Source organism: Phaenicophaeus curvirostris, chromosome 5 (assembly GCF_032191515.1).
Source record: "Phaenicophaeus curvirostris isolate KB17595 chromosome 5, BPBGC_Pcur_1.0, whole genome shotgun sequence".
NCBI lineage: Eukaryota > Metazoa > Chordata > Aves > Cuculiformes > Cuculidae > Phaenicophaeus > Phaenicophaeus curvirostris.
This window is the reverse complement of record NC_091396.1, coordinates 68,817,068-68,834,682: the sequence shown is the minus strand read 5'-3', so window position 1 is coordinate 68,834,682 and position 17,615 is coordinate 68,817,068. Positions and strand designations below refer to the sequence as shown.

General features: G+C 49.8%; 1 protein-coding gene across 1 annotated transcript in view; it reads left to right on the top strand.

Moving 5' to 3' along the window:
• TXNDC16 (thioredoxin domain containing 16) overlaps positions 1 to 17,615 on the top strand; it is a 47,428-nt gene that overhangs the window by 10,208 nt on the left and 19,605 nt on the right. The window contains exons 5-15 of the mRNA XM_069856792.1: positions 1,365 to 1,439; positions 2,428 to 2,549; positions 3,033 to 3,123; positions 5,174 to 5,330; positions 6,169 to 6,335; positions 6,983 to 7,043; positions 8,312 to 8,450; positions 9,666 to 9,812; positions 10,283 to 10,342; positions 16,454 to 16,622; positions 17,408 to 17,544. Of these exons, the coding sequence (XP_069712893.1) occupies positions 1,365 to 1,439; positions 2,428 to 2,549; positions 3,033 to 3,123; positions 5,174 to 5,330; positions 6,169 to 6,335; positions 6,983 to 7,043; positions 8,312 to 8,450; positions 9,666 to 9,812; positions 10,283 to 10,342; positions 16,454 to 16,622; positions 17,408 to 17,544 (1,325 nt within the window). The remainder of the gene's footprint in view (positions 1 to 1,364; positions 1,440 to 2,427; positions 2,550 to 3,032; positions 3,124 to 5,173; positions 5,331 to 6,168; positions 6,336 to 6,982; positions 7,044 to 8,311; positions 8,451 to 9,665; positions 9,813 to 10,282; positions 10,343 to 16,453; positions 16,623 to 17,407; positions 17,545 to 17,615) is intronic.

Genomic DNA, 17,615 nt, shown 5'->3' with positions numbered 1-17,615 from the left:
GTTTGAGGGAAACGCTGCCAGTGGTTAGAGGAGTATGTGTAAGAAGAGAGGAGCCCTGAGGACAGCAGTGACTTGCAGAATTTAGTGAAAAGTATCTCCAAAAGATCCGACGCATGCAAGGTAGGTGCTGGGTGAAGCTACCCATCCTGCCCTGTGTTCCTTTTGAGCAGCAGAGGGCTGTGCTGCTACATGAAACCACAAGACAGGCTGAGAGAGTTGGAGTTGTTCAGCCTGGAGAAGTGAAGGCTCTGGGGAGACCTTAGAGCAGCTTCCAGTGCTGAAAGGGGCTCCAGGAACACTGGGGAGAGACTTTATAGCAAGGCCTGTTGTGACAGGACAAGGAATAGTGGTTTGAAACTAAGGGAGAGGAGATTTAGATGGGATATAAAGAAGAAATTGTTTACAGTGGGGGTGGTGAGGCACTGGCACAGGTTGCCCAGGGAAGCAATGGATGCCCCATCCCTGGAAACATTCACGGTCAGGTTGAATGGGGCTCTGAGCAACCTGATTGAGTTGAAAATGTCGCTGCTCCTGCAGGGAGTTAGACTGGATGGCCTGTAGAGTCCCCTCCCAACCCAAACCATTCTGAGATTCCAAAAGAAATCCTCCATCATTGTTGTTCTGCCCATGTGTGCTCCTACCACCATGCCTCAAAGTTACACTCAGCCAGGTTTTGGATTTGCTCCTAGGAAGAAACACTCTTTGGTGTTCTTCCTGCTGGTGTGGTTAACTCTTCCGCTCTGGAGGAGAAGGCTTAGCTCTTGTTTTCTCCATGGGTTGTCAGGTGGAAGCTTCTCTGTGTATCAGTGCAGGTCTCACTGACTGTTGTACATGACCCACAGAAACATAGAATCATAGAACCATTAAGGTTGGAAAAGAACCTCTAAGATCATCCAGTCCAACCGTTAGCCCAACCCCACCCTGTCTGCTAAACCATGTCCAAAAGTTACATGTCTACATGCTTTCTGAACACATTCAGGGAAGGAGACTCCACCACTGCCCTGGGCAACCTCTGCCAGTGCTTCACTACTCTTTTAGTAAAGAATTTTCTCCTAATATCCAATCTAAACCTCCTCTGGCACAGCTTGAGCTGGTAAGGGTCTGCAGGGTGATATTGAGACCTGTGCTAGGCTTCTCATCTACAGCCCCCAGGACCTGAGTGAAATGGCAGTGACTAAACCAGCATTCCCTGGACACCTTGTCCTTCAAAATCCCTAAATTCAGTCCTGACATCTTCTTGGATGTCATACCAGCTGTACCTGCCAGAAGATCCCTGGAATCATTCAGCTGAGGGAAAATTGATTTAGTACATGTAGTTGATCTTTCCTAGTTCTGTTGGTGATGCTCTTTTCTTCCCTCCCCAGAGGTAACGTGCTGATCAGAGAGTTCCCCACCGATGCCTTGTTTGACGTGAACTCCATTGTTGCAAACATTTTGTTGTAAGTACAGACCGGATTCATCTCTGTAAAATAATTTTCTTTCCATTTTCACCTGTTGATAAAAAGTTTTGCATAAATGACACCAAGCTGAGTGGTGCAGTTGTCATGCCAGAAGTATGGAATGTCATCCAGGAGGACCTGGACAAGCTGGAGAAGTGGGGCTGCTTGAACCTCATGAGGTTCAACAAGGCCAGGTGCAAGGTCCTGTACCTGGGTCAGAGATTTCAGTACAAGCTGGGAGGTGAATCTCTACAGATTGAGAGCAGCCCTGGGGAGAATTGCCTCGGGTGCAAGGGGGTGAGAAGCTCGACATGAGCCAGAAATGTGCACTCGCAGCTCAGAAGGCCAACCGTGTCCTGGGCTGCATCAAAAGAAGCGTGGCCTGCAGGGCGAGGGAGAAGATTCTGCCTCTCTGCTCTGGTGAGACCCCATCTGGAGTCCTGTGTCCAGTTCTGGAGTCCTCAGCATAGGAGGGACGTGGACCTGTTGGAATGGGTCCAGAGGAGGCCACAAAGATGATCTGAGGGCTGGAAGGGGGCTACAGGGTGGGGAGGCCCTGGCCCAGGTTGCCCAGAGCAGGGGTGGCTGCCCCATCCCTGGAGGGGTTCAAGGCCAGGTTGGATGGGGCTTGGAGCCCCTGATCTAGTGGGAGGTGTCCCTGCCCATGACATCCAGTTGGAACTGGATGGGCTTTAAGATCTCTTCCAGCCCAAACCACTCCATGATTCTGTGAATACAAATCTCCTGTATTCCAGAGGCTGCTCCCAGCTGAGCAGAAGGCTGTTTCTGTCCTTGGTATGGTTTGACCCTGTTCGATCTGTGCCCTTGAGAAGACTCAGAACCATCTGGACTGCAGTATTTGGCTGTGAATCTTCCATCTGCCAGTCAGAAGCTGGCGTTTTACCTTGTTTTCCCCATCACAGTAATGTGGCTGCAAATTCACCCATAAAAGAAAACGGTCGCTAATGAGGTTTTTCTGACTCCACAGTGCCCTGCTCTTCAATGAAGTTACATACGTTGAAACCCTGGCAGATCTTCAGAACATTGAAAACGCATTGAAAGGAAGGTCAAACCTGGTCTTTGCCTACGTGCCAGCTACTGGGACAGCAGGTACCAACAATCAGCTTTTCATCTTTGCTCTCATTCTGGAGCCTTTTTCACTAAGGTGGAAGGGAGCTGTGTTTCTGACCATGAAGGATCAAGGAAACTTGAAAGGGCTACCTAGACACAAGTTCTCCACCTGTTTGCCTTGCTGTGTTTCCAAAGGGTTCAGTTGCACCAGAGAAGTTTTAGTGGGAGCACACAAACTTTGAGAGATGAACATGAGGGGGAAAACAAGCTAGCGATTGCTGTCTTAATAAATAATAAAACCACTGGCAGATCTCTGGTTGGGTTCACTTACACCACCTCTGTGTTTACTGGGCAACAGCAACTGGATTCGGCTCCTGTTACCTTCATCATGTGTCTTCAGCCAGCTGTGACTTTTTTCTGGGAGTCCCTGAGAGCCTGAGCTTCGGTATTTACAGCTGGGAAGGATAAAGAGTGAGATCTGGCGGGAGCTGAGATGAGTTTGTCTTGCTTTTCTCTTTGCAGAGCACAGAGCGGTGATGGAGGCAGCTTTTGTCTATGGGACCGTCCACCGGTTTGTTCTGACGACTGAGGCAGCACTGCTGAAGGACACTGGGTATGTCCTAACAAAGACATGCACCCCAGGGATAGCTGCTCCGTTGGACTGTTGGCTTTGCTCTTGGTTTCTCAGATTCCCAGGTCAAATCTGGGGTGATATTAGGGTGTTATGCCGAGGGTGGGCAGACACATCTGGTTTGCTTCTCCAAAACCAGCTGCTGCTTGTATTCCTGGATATAGAGTAGAGGTGATTCTCTCCCTTTACTCCGCTCTCATGACACCTCATTTGGAGCCCTGGGGTCAGTTCTGGAGGCCTCAGCACAGGAAGGACATGGAGCTGTTAGAGTGGGTCCAGAGGAGGCCACGGAGATGATCCAAGGGCTGAAGCAGCTCCCATACGAGGACAGGCTGAGAGAGTTGGGGATGTTCAACCTGGAGAGGAGAAGGCTCCGGGGAGGCCTTAGAGCAGCTTCCTGTCCTGAAAGGGGCTGCAGGAAAGCTGGAGAGGTGCTCTGGTTCAGAGAGTGCAGGGGCAGGACAGTTTTAAGCTGAGAGAGGGGAAGTTGAGACGACATCTTAGGGAGAAACGTTTTCCTGTGAGGGTGGGGAGGCCGTGTTCCAGGTTGCCCAGAGAAGCTGTGGCTGCTCCATCCCTGCAGGGGTTCAAGGCCAGGTTGGATGGGGCTTGGAGCCCCTGATCCAGTGGGAGGTGTCCCTGCCCATGGCACAGGATTGAAAATGAATGAGCTTTGAGGTCCCTTCCAACCCAAACCATTTTGTGATTCTGTGCCATTTGTGACTGTTCGTTCAATGGGATTTTACAGGAGATCCCCCTGTCTCCTTCCCATAACTGACTGATCAAACCCCAGCCAGGGGGGATGAGATAGCTCATCGTATGTCTTAGAACGCTCAGCCTTGTGCTTTGGTGAGCAAGTCTGGCCAGCTGAGAAGCATAAGAACTGCTAGAGTGGGTCAGAGCAAAGCCTACCCAGCTCCAGATCTTACTCTGCGGTGGCCACATGTACTTCTTGAGGTGCCATCCCATCCTTCGTAGTATCATGGAACGGTTTGGTTGGAAGGGATCCCATCTGGTTCCATACAATCCCCCTGCAATGGGCAGGGACATCTCCCTCTACATCAGGTTGCTGGGATCATGGTCGGGGACACGTTTTGTGGCTGCCACGAGATGGCACCGTTGTCATTTGGACAGGAGTTTGCTTCGTTCTTAAAGCAGAAAGGATGCTACAGGCCATCTCCTTAGCTGGTGATGTGGTGGAAGCTTCACCAACAACGTCACAGAATCATTAAGGCTGGAAAAGATCTCATCCAGTCCAACCGTCAATCCAACACCCCCATGCCTACTAAACCATGTCCCCAAGTGCCACATCTACACGTTGTTTGAACACCTCCAGGGATGGAGGCTCCACCACTGCCCTGGGCAGCCTCTTCCAGTCCTTCACCACTCTTTCAGACATGAATGGCTTTCAGCCAACCAGGACAGCAGGCTTTGAGGTCTTAATACTCTGCTCTGCTCTTCCACAGAGAGATCATGAAACCCTTTACAAAGACAATGATCCCTCTTTTTGAGGTGGGAAATGGTGCATAGGAAAAGTGAGGTGGCGTCCAAAGGTTAACCTGCTGGCCAACACCAATGGTGGTATTGGAGCAGGAATGACTAACCCGGGAACCATTCAGGGAACTCGATCTCACTGCTTCCTTTGGCACAGCCAAAAGCAACTTGTTCAAAATTCCTTATGCATCAGTGAGATAAAAATACATGAGCAAAGCTGTGGACTTCAACTGTCCACCTCCTGCCAGGGTCTCCACTGAAGCGGCATGGCTGGTCAACTAAAGAAAACTTAATTTGAGTCCTTCTCAAGCTGAGCCAACTCTTTTGGGGTTGGGATCATTTACACCTGGTGAACCAGGATCTTCATTAGATGTTCGGCAAGGTTCTGAAGGGCACTTGGATGCAATTGTACCTGTGAAACCTCCAAACTAAGAACCTGAGGATCATGTGCCCAGTAGAACATGTCAGTAAACGTAGTCATCTTAAAACCCTGCAGTGGATGCCAAGCTCAGCATGGCTTTTGTTTTCTCTTGCATAGCATTGACGAGCCTGATGTATCATCTGCCCGGCTATTGTTCTGCCACTGCCAGCGAGCCACGGACCCAGCGCAGCCCTGCAGGAGGACAGCCATGGAGCAGGCTCTGACCATGCTCAACATCCACAGGCACCTCAAGCTCATGGGGGCTCCACTGGTGGTACGGCTGGGGAAGAGGAACCGCTTGGGCTGCAGGCGTGAGGACAGTTGGGGTGGATGTGAGGATGAGGGAGGGGTGAGCAGAGGATGAGAATCTACCCTCTCCCCGTGAAGTTAATGACCAAGCTCCCAGGCTGGGTCCAAACAAGGAACAGGCATGGGGCTGGAGGGGAACAATGTTCCATTGTACTGCTTTGCTTGCTTAGACCTTTTCAGGGAGCCTTGGCACCTGCGTATGCTCCTCTAGTTGCATGTAAGCACCATGAGTGCAAGGGGGTGAGGATGCCCACGGGACTTTACTGGAACATGTGGAGTGGATGAGGATGGGGATGGGAATGGGATGGGATGGGATGGGATAATTCAGTTTGTCAAGCCCAACTGCTTGACAAATTCAGGGCTGACCAGAAGTTTAAGGGCATTGTCCAAATGCCCCTTCAACTCTGACAGGTCTGGGGCATCGACTGCCTCTCTAGGAAGCCTGTTGCAGGGTTTGACCACCCTTTCAGTGAAAAAATGCTTCCTAATGTCCAGTCTAAACCACCGCATGCGCAGCTTTGAACCGTTCCTACAGGTCATATCACTGGGTACCACAAACAACATGCATAGCAAAGCCCAGTTTTTTAACAGGGAGGCCTATGACGATTTGGAACAGTTTAACCAAGGTTGTGTGGGTTCTGCTTTGATGGATGCTTCAGAAACAGTGTCAGAAGCTCTTTCTTGAGGCTATCTTTATTTCTGTAGCTGAGGAACGCCTGGTGGCTTGGGCTGTGCAGAGGAAGAGCTGAGGTACCTTCAGTGGTGTGGAGATGTGCTGCACTATAACCATGTCTCTTCTCCAGACAGAGGTTGCTGAGGCCCCAGAGAAGGTTTCCACTGTTCACTTACAGCTCGGGCTGCCACTTGTGTTCATCCTCAGCCAGAAAGAGACCTACGAGGCTGACAGGAGGACAGCAGAGTTTGTGGCTTGGAAGCTCTTGGGGAAAGCAGGAGTTGCCCTTTTGTCCAGGTATTTGCTCTCAGGTGTTTTGGAGTTCTCCTTTCTTACTGTGGTGTTTCTGAGCTCGGTTAACCCACAGCCAGGATGATGGTCCATGGGCTTGTTCCGATTTGGTGATTGGACTAGATGATCTTAGAGGTGTTTTACAACCTTAACAATTGTGTGATTTCTATGAGAAACAGGACAACTAGGTGATATCTTGCAAGAGGATGTCACTTTTAAGGACTAGTCCAGAATCAGATTAGTTTGGTTTTATACTGGCTGGAAGTATAAAATCATAGAATCATAGAATGGTTTGAGTTGGAAGGGACCTTAAAGATCATCTAAATTCCAACCTCTCTGCCATGGGCATGGGATGCGTCCCACTAGATCATAGATGCCAATGCATGAGCAAAGACTTGGATCGCAGAAAGGGAATCCAAACCCTTGGATCCAAGCAAAACAGGCATGCTATGCAGTGCCATCCCACCAGAAGATCACATGGAGCCTATTTCTCCACCACTGATTCTGGGTTCCTGCAGTTTCTTGGGCCCTGAAGCACAATTCCAGGAGGATGTGGAGCTCCTGAGAGAGGTGGGCTTGCCGGTCCGACAGACTGAATGGAGGGGGTGACTGTGCACATCGCCCCATCTAATGTTCACTTTGTGTTTTGGAAGGGACCTCGTAGATTTGAACATTCTGCTCCGGTCAAACGTCGCTCTCAAGACACCAGACGAGGTTAGATGCTGAATTTCTTTGTTGTACAACTCTTGATTTCCCTGCTGGTGCTCAGCCCCATTACTGACAGCCTTCCCAGAAGCTCCAGGGGAAGTGTCTTTCCCTAGACACACGCATGTGTTTGGAGCTGCCTGAGTTTGGAACTGCAGAGCAGTTGTGCTTGTTTATAGGAGACAAAAGAAAGTGTTTATTTGGAGTTCAAAATGTAGGGTGATGTCTCCATCACACCTTAAGGCAATGCAAGCTTGTGAAGTCCAGATGCAAATTCCCCAGAGATTTGGACTTCTAGAGGTCCTCACCCCCTTAGGAAAGGCATCCAAATGATGGGAGAGGAAACTAAGAGCAGGAAAACAAAGGGCTGTGCTGAACTGGTGTAACCAAATGCCTCTGGCAATGATCTGGGAGAAGGGCAAGAGTGTAAATTGAATGAGCTTGATCAAGATGAGCTAAACTCTAGAGGGACCTGACCCAGCTTGTGAGGCAAGATGGAGTTGAGCACCAACAAGTGCCAGGGAGCACACGTTGCCCCAGATTACCTGAATCGTTGCAGTTGTGATTGCAAAGCTACAGGATCAGACCTGAAACCAAGCATCCCCTGAGGGCTTCCCCTGCCCAGATGAGAGATGTACAAGGTGGTGTTTCTCCTCTTGGAGGCAGTTGGAGGTGCCAGCAGTTTGTCATTTCTCTCAGTTCATTATAAAGTTCATTTTCTCTGAAGTGCCTTGTGCTGAGACAGTGCAAGAACTGGGTTTAAGCCAACAAGGTCTCATTTCTGAGAAACACATTTTGCTCTTTACTCTCTGTGAGTTGGCAGCCCATGTACCCTTGGGAACAGGAACAGTTGTCTTTGTTGAGGTCCATGAGATAAAGGATTTGTTGTGCCCGTTCCCCATGTTGTGATGGGCTCCTCTGACCCAGCCTCACCCCTCCAGAGCAGGGACAGCCAAGCAGGCTCTGCTGTCACGCAGTACTTGATCCATGTTAAAGTGCTGGAAGGTGGAGCGGGTGTTCACGTTCACCACAGGATCCTACGTAGCTACAATTTCTTCCTGCTGAGGAAAAGTCAGTCTGGAGTGAGAAAAGCTCAAGTGCAGGTGAAATTGGGTCAAAGCAGGACACCCCAGAAGCTCCCCTGTTTGGCAACTTTAGGAATCTGTTGACACACCCCAAAAATAAGGAGTTGGATGGTGGTACCTCATCAGCCCTGAGTTTGATTTGCAGACAGAATGGACATGGGATGATGTTTTTCTCCCACTGATTTTCTTTAGGGGGTGCCAATCAAATACCTGATCTTGGAAGACACTGATGAAATTATAACCCTGGTGGAAAATAAGAGCGAGGTCAAACAAATCCAGGAGGAGGAGGAGGATGAAGAAGATGAAGATGAAAAAGACAATAACGATCAAGGTGTGCAACTAAACAGTGAACAACTGATTGTCATCAGATAGGACATGAAATCAGGGTCTAGAGAACAAATCTTATAAGGAGCAGCTGAGGGACCCAGGGCTGTTTCGTCTGGAGAAAAGGAGGCTGAGGGGAGACCTCATCGCTCTCTGCAACTCCCTGAAAGGAGGTTGTGGTGAGGTGGGTGCTGGTTTCTTCTCCCAAGTAACAAGTGATAGGATGAGAGGAAATGGCCTCAAGTTGCACCAGGGGAGGTTTAGATTGGATATCAGGAAAAATTTCTTCCCCAGCAGAGTGGTGAAGCCCTGGCAGAGGCTGCCCAGGGCAGTGGTGGAGTCTCCACCCCGGAAGGGTTCAAAAAGCATGTAGATGTGGCACTTGGGGACATGGTTTAGTTGGCACAGTGATGTTGGGCTGATGGTTGGACTGGATGCTCTTAGACATCTTTTCTGACAGTAATGGCTCTATAACCATGATTCTATAAGCTAGAGACGTGCGCGCCTGCGTTAAAGCATTAGAGGACACTTTCACAATTCCAAGACAAACCATTATAGTCGCCTCACGGCTGTGCAAAGCAGCTCTTCCATTCTCTGGAGGTCATGGGAGGACAGGCATAGTTTTTAGGGGAAACATCAGGGTGGAAAATCAGCAGCTGTTAGAGGAACAGGTTGCAGAGGTGCTTCGTGGGGCAGAGCAGTCTTTCTACTTGAATTCATCCAGCTTCAGGAGCTCAAGGGGTTTAAAGTGCAGCCAATGTTGTCTCCTCTTCAACCATCACATGAAAAGCCTCAGAATTATCAGTTCCTTCGGAAAGGTTTGAGACATGTTTTTGTTCTCCAGGGAAAAAACACTGCCCCTTGGAATGATTCCTTGAAAACACATTTGTTTTCTACACAAAACTGGTTTTGTTTGCTAAAATCATGGTGCTAAAATAGAGGAGCCAACGTGCTTGAAAAAAAATGTTCACATCGGAGAGTACAACTCATGAGGTGGCATAAGTGCATTTTGAGGAGTTTGTGTGTCTGTCAGCGAGCATGTCTGTGCTTTTGACTCCCGTCCTCCGAGTCAGGCGGTTCCTTGCCCCTGCTGACCATCCCCACGTCTCTGCTGAGAACTTCTGGCTCACAAATCCATCCCGAGGGGGTGGCAGATGGGGGCTGCGGTTCCCTCTCCCTGTGCGCCTACCTGTTTTCATGCACGACTGCGATTCCCTTCCAGACATCCAGGATGATCAGGTGGTGGAAGCGGTTTCCCGGGACAAGAAGCGAGAGCTCCACTTGGAGCAGATCCTTGCCTTAGCAGAGGACACCTTCCACTCTGCCCTCTCGGAGGCTTCCCGGACAGTGGTGCTGTTCTACGCCAGCTGTGAGTAGGAAATGTGACCCAGCAGCCCCTTCTTGCAGCTTGCGCTGCGCACCACAGTTTCCATACCACAGGGATCCTGTAGGCAAGTTTTAACGATAAGTGAGTGCCGCATCCTGCCCCACCTGCCTCCACCCACCATTAGCGATCAGATTAAACCAGTTCTTCTCGTTGTCTGATGCCGTATGAACACACGATAGAAGATATTGATGTGCATAGGTTGTTAACCTTGATTTTAGAGGGGTTGAATTTTGGACAAGAGGGGGAATTGTGGTCGCGTGGCATAGCTGAGACAACCTGGGTGCTCTGCTGCACAGAAACATAAAGTCCAGTTTATCTTATTCCTTTCAAGTCTTTCAGAGCTTGAAGCACCTTAGGATGCAGGGAATCATAATGTGATCTTGCAGGGAGTGAGGCGGGGCTGCTCTGTCACCTTGTGTGTCCCTCAGGGCTGTGTCTCTCCTGTGTTTCAGGGGAGGCAGTGTCCCAGGCAGTGCTGCGCTCCTACATCGAGGTGGCCGATCACCTGAAAGGTAAGGTGCCACAGGTCTGAGGGCTTTACAGCTGGCACACACCTGCCCTGGAGGTAGGAACCGGAAGACTATGAAGATATCGGTGGTACCTCATTCGCTTACCCAGAATTTACTCATTTTCTCTTCCCAAGCTCTTCAGGAAGGCATGCCCACCTCAGATTCCTTAGGAAGAGTCGTTTGTTTCTCATTTAGGGATCTCTGTGGTCTGTTTGTGCCTCTATAATGTCACAGGACTGGGAATGCAGCCTTCTACTGTCACACTGTCACCCTCTGTCGTTGGCGTAAACTGTGATGGATGATGGTGGTGTTGGTGGGCACAGTCTGTGATGGATGATGGTGATCATAGAATCTCCAGGTTGGAAAAGACCCATCAGATCATCGAGTCCAACCATTCCTATCAATCACTAACCCATGTCCCTCAGCACCTCGTCCACCCGTGCCTTAAACCCCTCCAGAGAAGGTGACTCAACCCCCTCCCTGGGCAGCCTCTGCCAGTGACCAATGACCCTTTCCATGAAAATTTTTTTCTCAATGTTCAACCTGACCCTCCCCTGGTGGAGCTTGAGGCCATTCCCTCTTGTCCTGTCCCCTGTCCCTTGGGAGAAGAGCCCAACTCCCTCCTCTCCACAACCTCCTTTCAGGTAGTTGTAGAGAGCAATGAGGTCTCCCCTCAGCCTCCTCTTCTCCAGCCTAAACACCCCCAGCTCTCTCAGCCACTCCTCTTGTTCTCCAGCCCCTTCCCCAGCTTCGTTGCTCTTCTCTGGACTCGCTCCAGAGCCTCAACATCCTTCTTGTGGTGAGGGGCCCAGAACTGAACACAGGATTCGAGGAGCGGTGGGCACAGTCTGTGATGGATGATGATGATGCTGTTTGTGCCCCTCAGTGCTAGGTCCTGCAGAGAGCAAGGACATACTACATGCTGCACAGCAAATCAATGTGCTGGATGCCCTTGGAAGTCCTTGACCTGGAATGTAGCCGTGATTAGCTCTGGCTTCGATGGGGAGCCTGACAGACAGGTGTAGGCAAGCCCAGATCCACCAAGGCCGGACAGTATCAGAGGAAGAATTTACAGTGATGGTGCCTTCAGGGCTTGGAGTCTGGCTTAATTAGATGGGAAGTCTTGCAGGCAGCCACAGAACTCCATAAATAACATGTGATGGTGAAGAATCAGCAACACTTAAAGAGAGCACACACCAGGTAGGTGACTGGTCCCTCAGCAAGGTCTGTGATATGTCCTGAGCAGCGTAAGCCCAAATTCAGCTTCATTCAGGGCTTCAGCTTGATCCTTCTCTACACTCAGTGGAGAGAGGTGTGTTCTTCTGCATGTCCATCGTGCTTACGTGGGCTGAATCTCTTCCAGAGGTTCCTCTTTCTCCCCCTGACTACGCAAGACACTCAGGTGGCTTCATCTTCCGCTCAGTGGGGAAGTCATGTGGATGTAGATCAGAGCTGTTCTGGCACCTCTGGTGAGGGCTGGTGCCTTCCCTTGGTTTTTCTTCTTCATCAAGGCCCATTTCTAGTGATGGCACTCCACTAGGATGGACACCATGTCCTGCAGAGTGCAAGCAGTGTTCCGGCTGAGCTCTCAGCACAGGGGACATATAGAGAGTCTGCAGAGAACTCAGGCAGCTTTCTGGGAAGCAGATGCAGTGGGAATTGCTTACAAGAAACCCTCTTGGGAACGCTGCGGGCAGTGCTGTGGTTTGGATAAAAGTGGTTCTGCCTTTATTGTTTGGATGAAAGGAAAGTCACCAGCAGCTTTGATCTGGACTGCAATCCGAGGCATAAACAGGAAAGCTCGGGGAGGGTTGTTGTTGTTAGAGATGTCATGATTGTTGATGGTTTGGGGTTTCTTTAAGAATCCCCAGCTAGGGGAGCAACCTAGGAGAGTTAGTGGGTGAAACCCTGCCTCTTCCTGAGCCAGCGGCCAAACCTTGGCTGAACCTGCTTTCGCCATGTGTTTTTTGAATCATTTGATAACAATCTCGGTGCATAGAAGCAGCCACATCAGATTCTCAACAGAGATTATGAAATGATTGGGGTCAGAGCCTTTCTGCTGCTATCAGTGAGGTCCTATCAAAGACTTCCTAGGCCAGATGGGACTTGTGGACTGACTCCAGCCTTCTTTCCCTGCTACAGCCTTGGAGAAGATGGAGAACGGCTGCGTTAGTGGGTCTGGAGATGTTTGTCTCTGCTGTTGAGGGAGCCTCAGTCACTTATGAGCTACCTAGGGGCATGAAGACCTAAAAGGATGGGGATTCCTTGCCTTTTAGTTATGGCCAGGATGAGGGAAGACACAACAGTGCAAGGGATAGACGTTTCCATCAGGAAGATCTTGAGCTATGCAGGACTGAGAATAAAGTATGGGATATGGTTTTGGGGCAATCTCTCGGCTCCCCTAGAAGCTCTGGTATTCCTGGCTGCTCTCTGGGGTGGAGCTTTCTTCAGAAGGGCCGAGGAGCCAAGACCAGCTGTCTGAGGCATGAATCACCAGCTCCAGAGGCCCATTTTCAGTTGCAGAACCAGGTCCCACTTTGATGCCTGTTCTTTGTGCAAAATGGCACCGAGAACAGACCACATGAGATCAAACATAAAGGAATGGAGGAGGTTGGAGGCTGGAATGACTCTGTGAATCATCCAGTAACAGATGTTCAGCAGATCATCGTAAAATTAAGTTTATAGCCCCCCAAGTGTTTTCCCTTTGTTGTGACATCCAGTCTATTAAAGCAAGAGATAACGAGAAGCATCTCTTGTCTTGCTGAACTGAGCATATTTTCTGTTCTTGCAGCAAGAGCATGCTGGTTGTGCTGCCGCAGGGGCTGACTGCTGCAGCTCTTGGTTTCTTCTGCAAGATGTGTCTGCCAACCGCATCCTGGGCTGCATCACAAGAAGTGTCACCAGCAGGGCGAGGGAGGAGATTCTGTCCCTCTATTTCACTCTTGTGGGACCCCACCTGGAGCCCTGCGGTCAGTTGTGGAGTCCTCAGCACAGGAAGGAGATGGAGCTGTTGGAGTGAGTCCAGAGGAGGCCATGGAGATGATCTGAGGGCTGGAGCAGCTCTGCTGTGAAGGCCAGGCTGAGAGAGTTGGGGTTGTGCAGCCTGGAGAAGAGAAGGCTCCGGGGAGACCTTAGAGCAGCTTCCAGTGCTGAAAGGGGCTCCAGGAAAGCTGGGGAGGGGCTCTGGATCAGGGAGGGCAGGGATGGGATGAGGGGGAGCGGTTTTAAGCTGAAAGAGGGGAGATTGAGATGAGATCTTGGGGAGAAATGTTTTCCTTTGAGGGTAGGTTGCCCAGAGCAGTGGTGGCTGCCCCATCCCTGGAGGGGTTCAAGGCCAGGTTGGATGGGGCTTGGAGCCCCTGATCCAGTGGGAGGTGTCCCTGCCCATGGCAGAGGGTGGAACAGGATGGGCTTTGAGGTCCCTTCCAACCCAAACCATTCTATGATTCTATGATACATGAGTTTATTGGAAGCAGCAACCCTGGGACTAGAGAAGAGGATATGAAGGTGAGACAGTGCTAAGCATTTCCTAGTTCTGCTTCCCTCTTCTGCGCTTGTAGAGTCTTCTTGACCAATGACTTCCAAAGGCAGAGGTCTGAAGTTGTAGTTCAAAGGTATGAGAATCACTGGCATGATTTAAGAATGTATATTCATGGAATGTAAATCTGAGTTAAGGATTTAGGAGTCCCAGATGCTGTCTGGGTAGTCATTTCCCATTCTGTATTGGATTCCTCCTCTTGCAGTGCCGTGCTTCATAAACAACTTCTCTTTCATGTTGTAGTCTTTGAACCAGCTCTTGAAGTGAGATGTTTCTAATGCCAGTCCTGCCCTCCGAAGGATTAGAAATTTAAGTGACTCTTGATTTTTCTTGTTCCCTATAGCACTGATGATTTGTCTTGTCCTGGTTTCATAAGATCCCCAGGACACAGGTTCTCACTGTTTTAGTAACACCTAAAATCACAGAACAATTGAATCTTGTGTTCCTCTTCCACTTTTTATCCCATCCAGCAGCTCAACAATGACCTCAAGGCCAAACAGGCCATTCCTGAGTTACTCAGCTCCTGAAACTGCTGCTCATTCAGTGATTAATAGCATGGTGTGGGCTTGGATGGGAGGGTGATCATCCCATATGAGGTGTTCCTCAGGCCAGATGGGGCTCCTTCGGAGCGCTTTTTGCTACGTAATTCCCCCAGGAAGTATCTAAATACTAAAACTCATAATTGAGGGACCTGGAGCATCCTTGCAATTCTAACAAGGCATCAAAGCCCTATTTCCATGTAATTGTTTTTCAGTGTTGAGCAAGACCGTGGTAACAGATGATGAGAACCAGCTATACTGGATCAGGGGTGTGAAATAAATCCAGCGGCAGGCATTTAATTGGAGATGTTATTTCAGAGCGTGGAGAATGACACAAACCATTTCTGCTCTCGTGGAGTGTTTTGACAGCTCCTGCCTGCCTGAGTGGAATTGCAGACCCTGAGCTCCGTGCTGCCACTTGCTTTGCCTGCACACGCCTTTGACACCAGGCAGAAGAGCAGCAAACTCCTCGTAGGAGCTGCAAAGCAGAACCTGAAATGAGGGTTGGAGAAAATGGTCCAGTGGGATGTGAAGGAGATAGGGATAGCGGGTGGGAATACGTGTGAAGGTCACCCTGTGGAGGTGCCTTGCCCATCCCTGACAGGCACGTTTCTAACCTGTGGTTAAAACCCCTCCACAGCTTCTCTGGCAAAGGGATGCAGCTGCGCATGGTTCTCACAGCTTGTGTAATAACTGCTCAAACCTCCCTACCTGGGAACGGGTTGTTACTTGTCCGTGTCCAGCTGGCAGCAGAGGGTGAGCCACTGTTAGAGCAGACCTCACATATTGAGATGTGTCTTCCAGACTATTCCTAACCCAAATAAACAGGTTTTTTGGGGTTTTCCTTCATGTCTTCCAACCTTCTCCAGGTTCTCATCTGTTGAAGCCTTTCCAAAATCATGTTTTCCAGCCTGAGTTCCTGGGCTCTGCAGGGATTTCAGTGGGACAGGAGCATCATTTTCTGCCCCTGTCTTGCAGATGCTGTTGAGAGTTCATCCTGAAGGCTGAAACTGGAAGGGCACTGCCCTTTTCTGTAGCTCTGGTGGTGTCTGTGCGTCCTGCTTCTCATTACGGAATTCTGCAGTTGTTACACTTTGCCCTTCAAATTGCTTTCTGCCCCTCTGGGCTTGGGATCATTTGCAGATTGGATGTGTTTGTTCTACTCCATCAGCCAGGCCTTTAATGAAAATAGTGATCAAAATCAAACCCAGGGCAGGCAGAGAAGAAAGCTTGGCTGTTTTGATCTGCCATCCTCTTGAGAAATCCTCATCACCTGCCCTGACCCTGGTTTCTGAAGGACACTTTGCCTCCATGTGTGTGCTTGTCTCTAGATTTCATCTCATTTTTTCCCATGCAACTCTTGAAACCTATTCAAACAAATTTAGGGAAGGCATGAAGATTTCTGAGATACAGCATTCCTACAGTGGGCTTGGACAGCCCTGCTGTCCTTGGTCAAGCCTGCAGGTAGGTAGGAGGCAGGTTGGGTGAGGCTGGAGACCAAGGGGTTGTTGCTAGAGAAACAAGTGATGGTTCACCTGCCAGGGGTTAGCACTGGTTAGGGATTAGCAGGCTGAGAGACTTGGGTTGTTCAGCCTGGAGAAGAGAAGGCTCCAGGGAGACCTTAGAGCACCTTCCAGTGCTGGAAGGGGCTCAGGAAAGCTGGGGAGGGGCTCTTGATCAGGGACTGCAGGGATGGGACAAGAGGGAATGGTTTTAAGCTGAAAGAGGGGAGATTGAGATGCAATCTTAGGGAGAAATGTTTTTCTGTGAGGGTGGTGAAGCCCTGGCCGAGGTTGCCCAGAGCAAGGGTGGCTGCCCCATCCCTGGAGGGGTTCAAGGCCAGGTTGGATGGGGCTTGGAGTCCGTGATCCAGTGGGAGGTGTCCCCATGGCAGGGGTGGAACTGGATGGGGTTTGAGGTCCTTTCCAACCCAAATTCAATTCTGTTATATCCAAAGAAGCTCTCAGAAAGCTCACTTTTCCAACCATTTCTCTCTTTATTTGCGTAGTTTTTATACATATTTGTTTTCCACTCTAGGAACTCAGGGGATTTTGCTCTCTCGGGTAAACTGCTGGGACACGCCTGGCCTTTGCGTGAAGGAGAACGTCACTCAGTTTCCTACCATCAAGATTTATGAGAACGGAGAGAGATCGGTGATGTACAATGGCATGTGGGGAACCGAAGATCTGACCAGCTTCATCATGCTGTAAGTGTCTCTTAATGAGTCCCTGCACAGCACGACTGGCACATCTGCCAGATGATGTTCTGGATACTTCGTGGCCTGCGTAATGGGTCTGTGTAATGGAAATCCTCCTTACAAAAACAATGTCAGAGTCAAACCCAGGACAGGCAGAGAAATTGCATCTGATTGTAGACCCAGTTTGGGAATTAGCTTAATAACGTTTTTTTTTAATTTGAAAGAGGGGAGGCTGAGATGAGATCTTAGGAAGGAATTTGTTAGTGTGAAGGTAGCCAGGCCCTGGTCCAGGTTGCCCGGAGCAGGGGTGGCTGCCCCATCCCTGGAGGGGTTCAAGGCCAGGCTGGATGGGGCTTGGAGCCCCTGATCCAGTGGGAGGTGTCCCTGCCCATGGCAGGGGTGGGACTGGATGAGCTTTGAGGTCCCTTCCAACCCAAACCATTCCATGATTCTATTCTATGATTCTTGGGCTTTTTAATGTCAAGGAACATCTATTATTGAATAGTGCCTCTGTCTTGTGTCACTGTCCTTCTCTGTGCTGAAATTCCTTCTCTGCAATTTTTAATGGGGATCCCAAGGATCTTGGTTTGGCTCAGGACTGTTCTCTCTTCCCCATAACCAGCTCCAGTGCCTTTCTGTGAACAGGCATTGCTCTTCCTGATTTTTGTCTCTTAATGAGGCCTAACTGTTGTCATACTGGGTTAGGTCATGGCTGGATTGACGTTGACCTTTTATCTCTTCATCCCTAAAGCTAAGAACAAGGCAGCCCATGCTGTTTCTCTGCTTTTCTGCAGGAGCCGAGTTTCCTGCCCTCTGAAGCTGGCTACGATTGATGAAGCAGAAGGATATTTAAGAGGAGAGTTTCCATCTGAGCTGTCACCCTATCACCACGCTTCATTTCTAGGAGTATTTAGCACAGCTACGAGTGAAGGTTAGTGCGGTATTTATGGATTGAGCACTCAGCTTCTTTCCTAATAAGAGAGGGATTAGATCTTAGGAAAA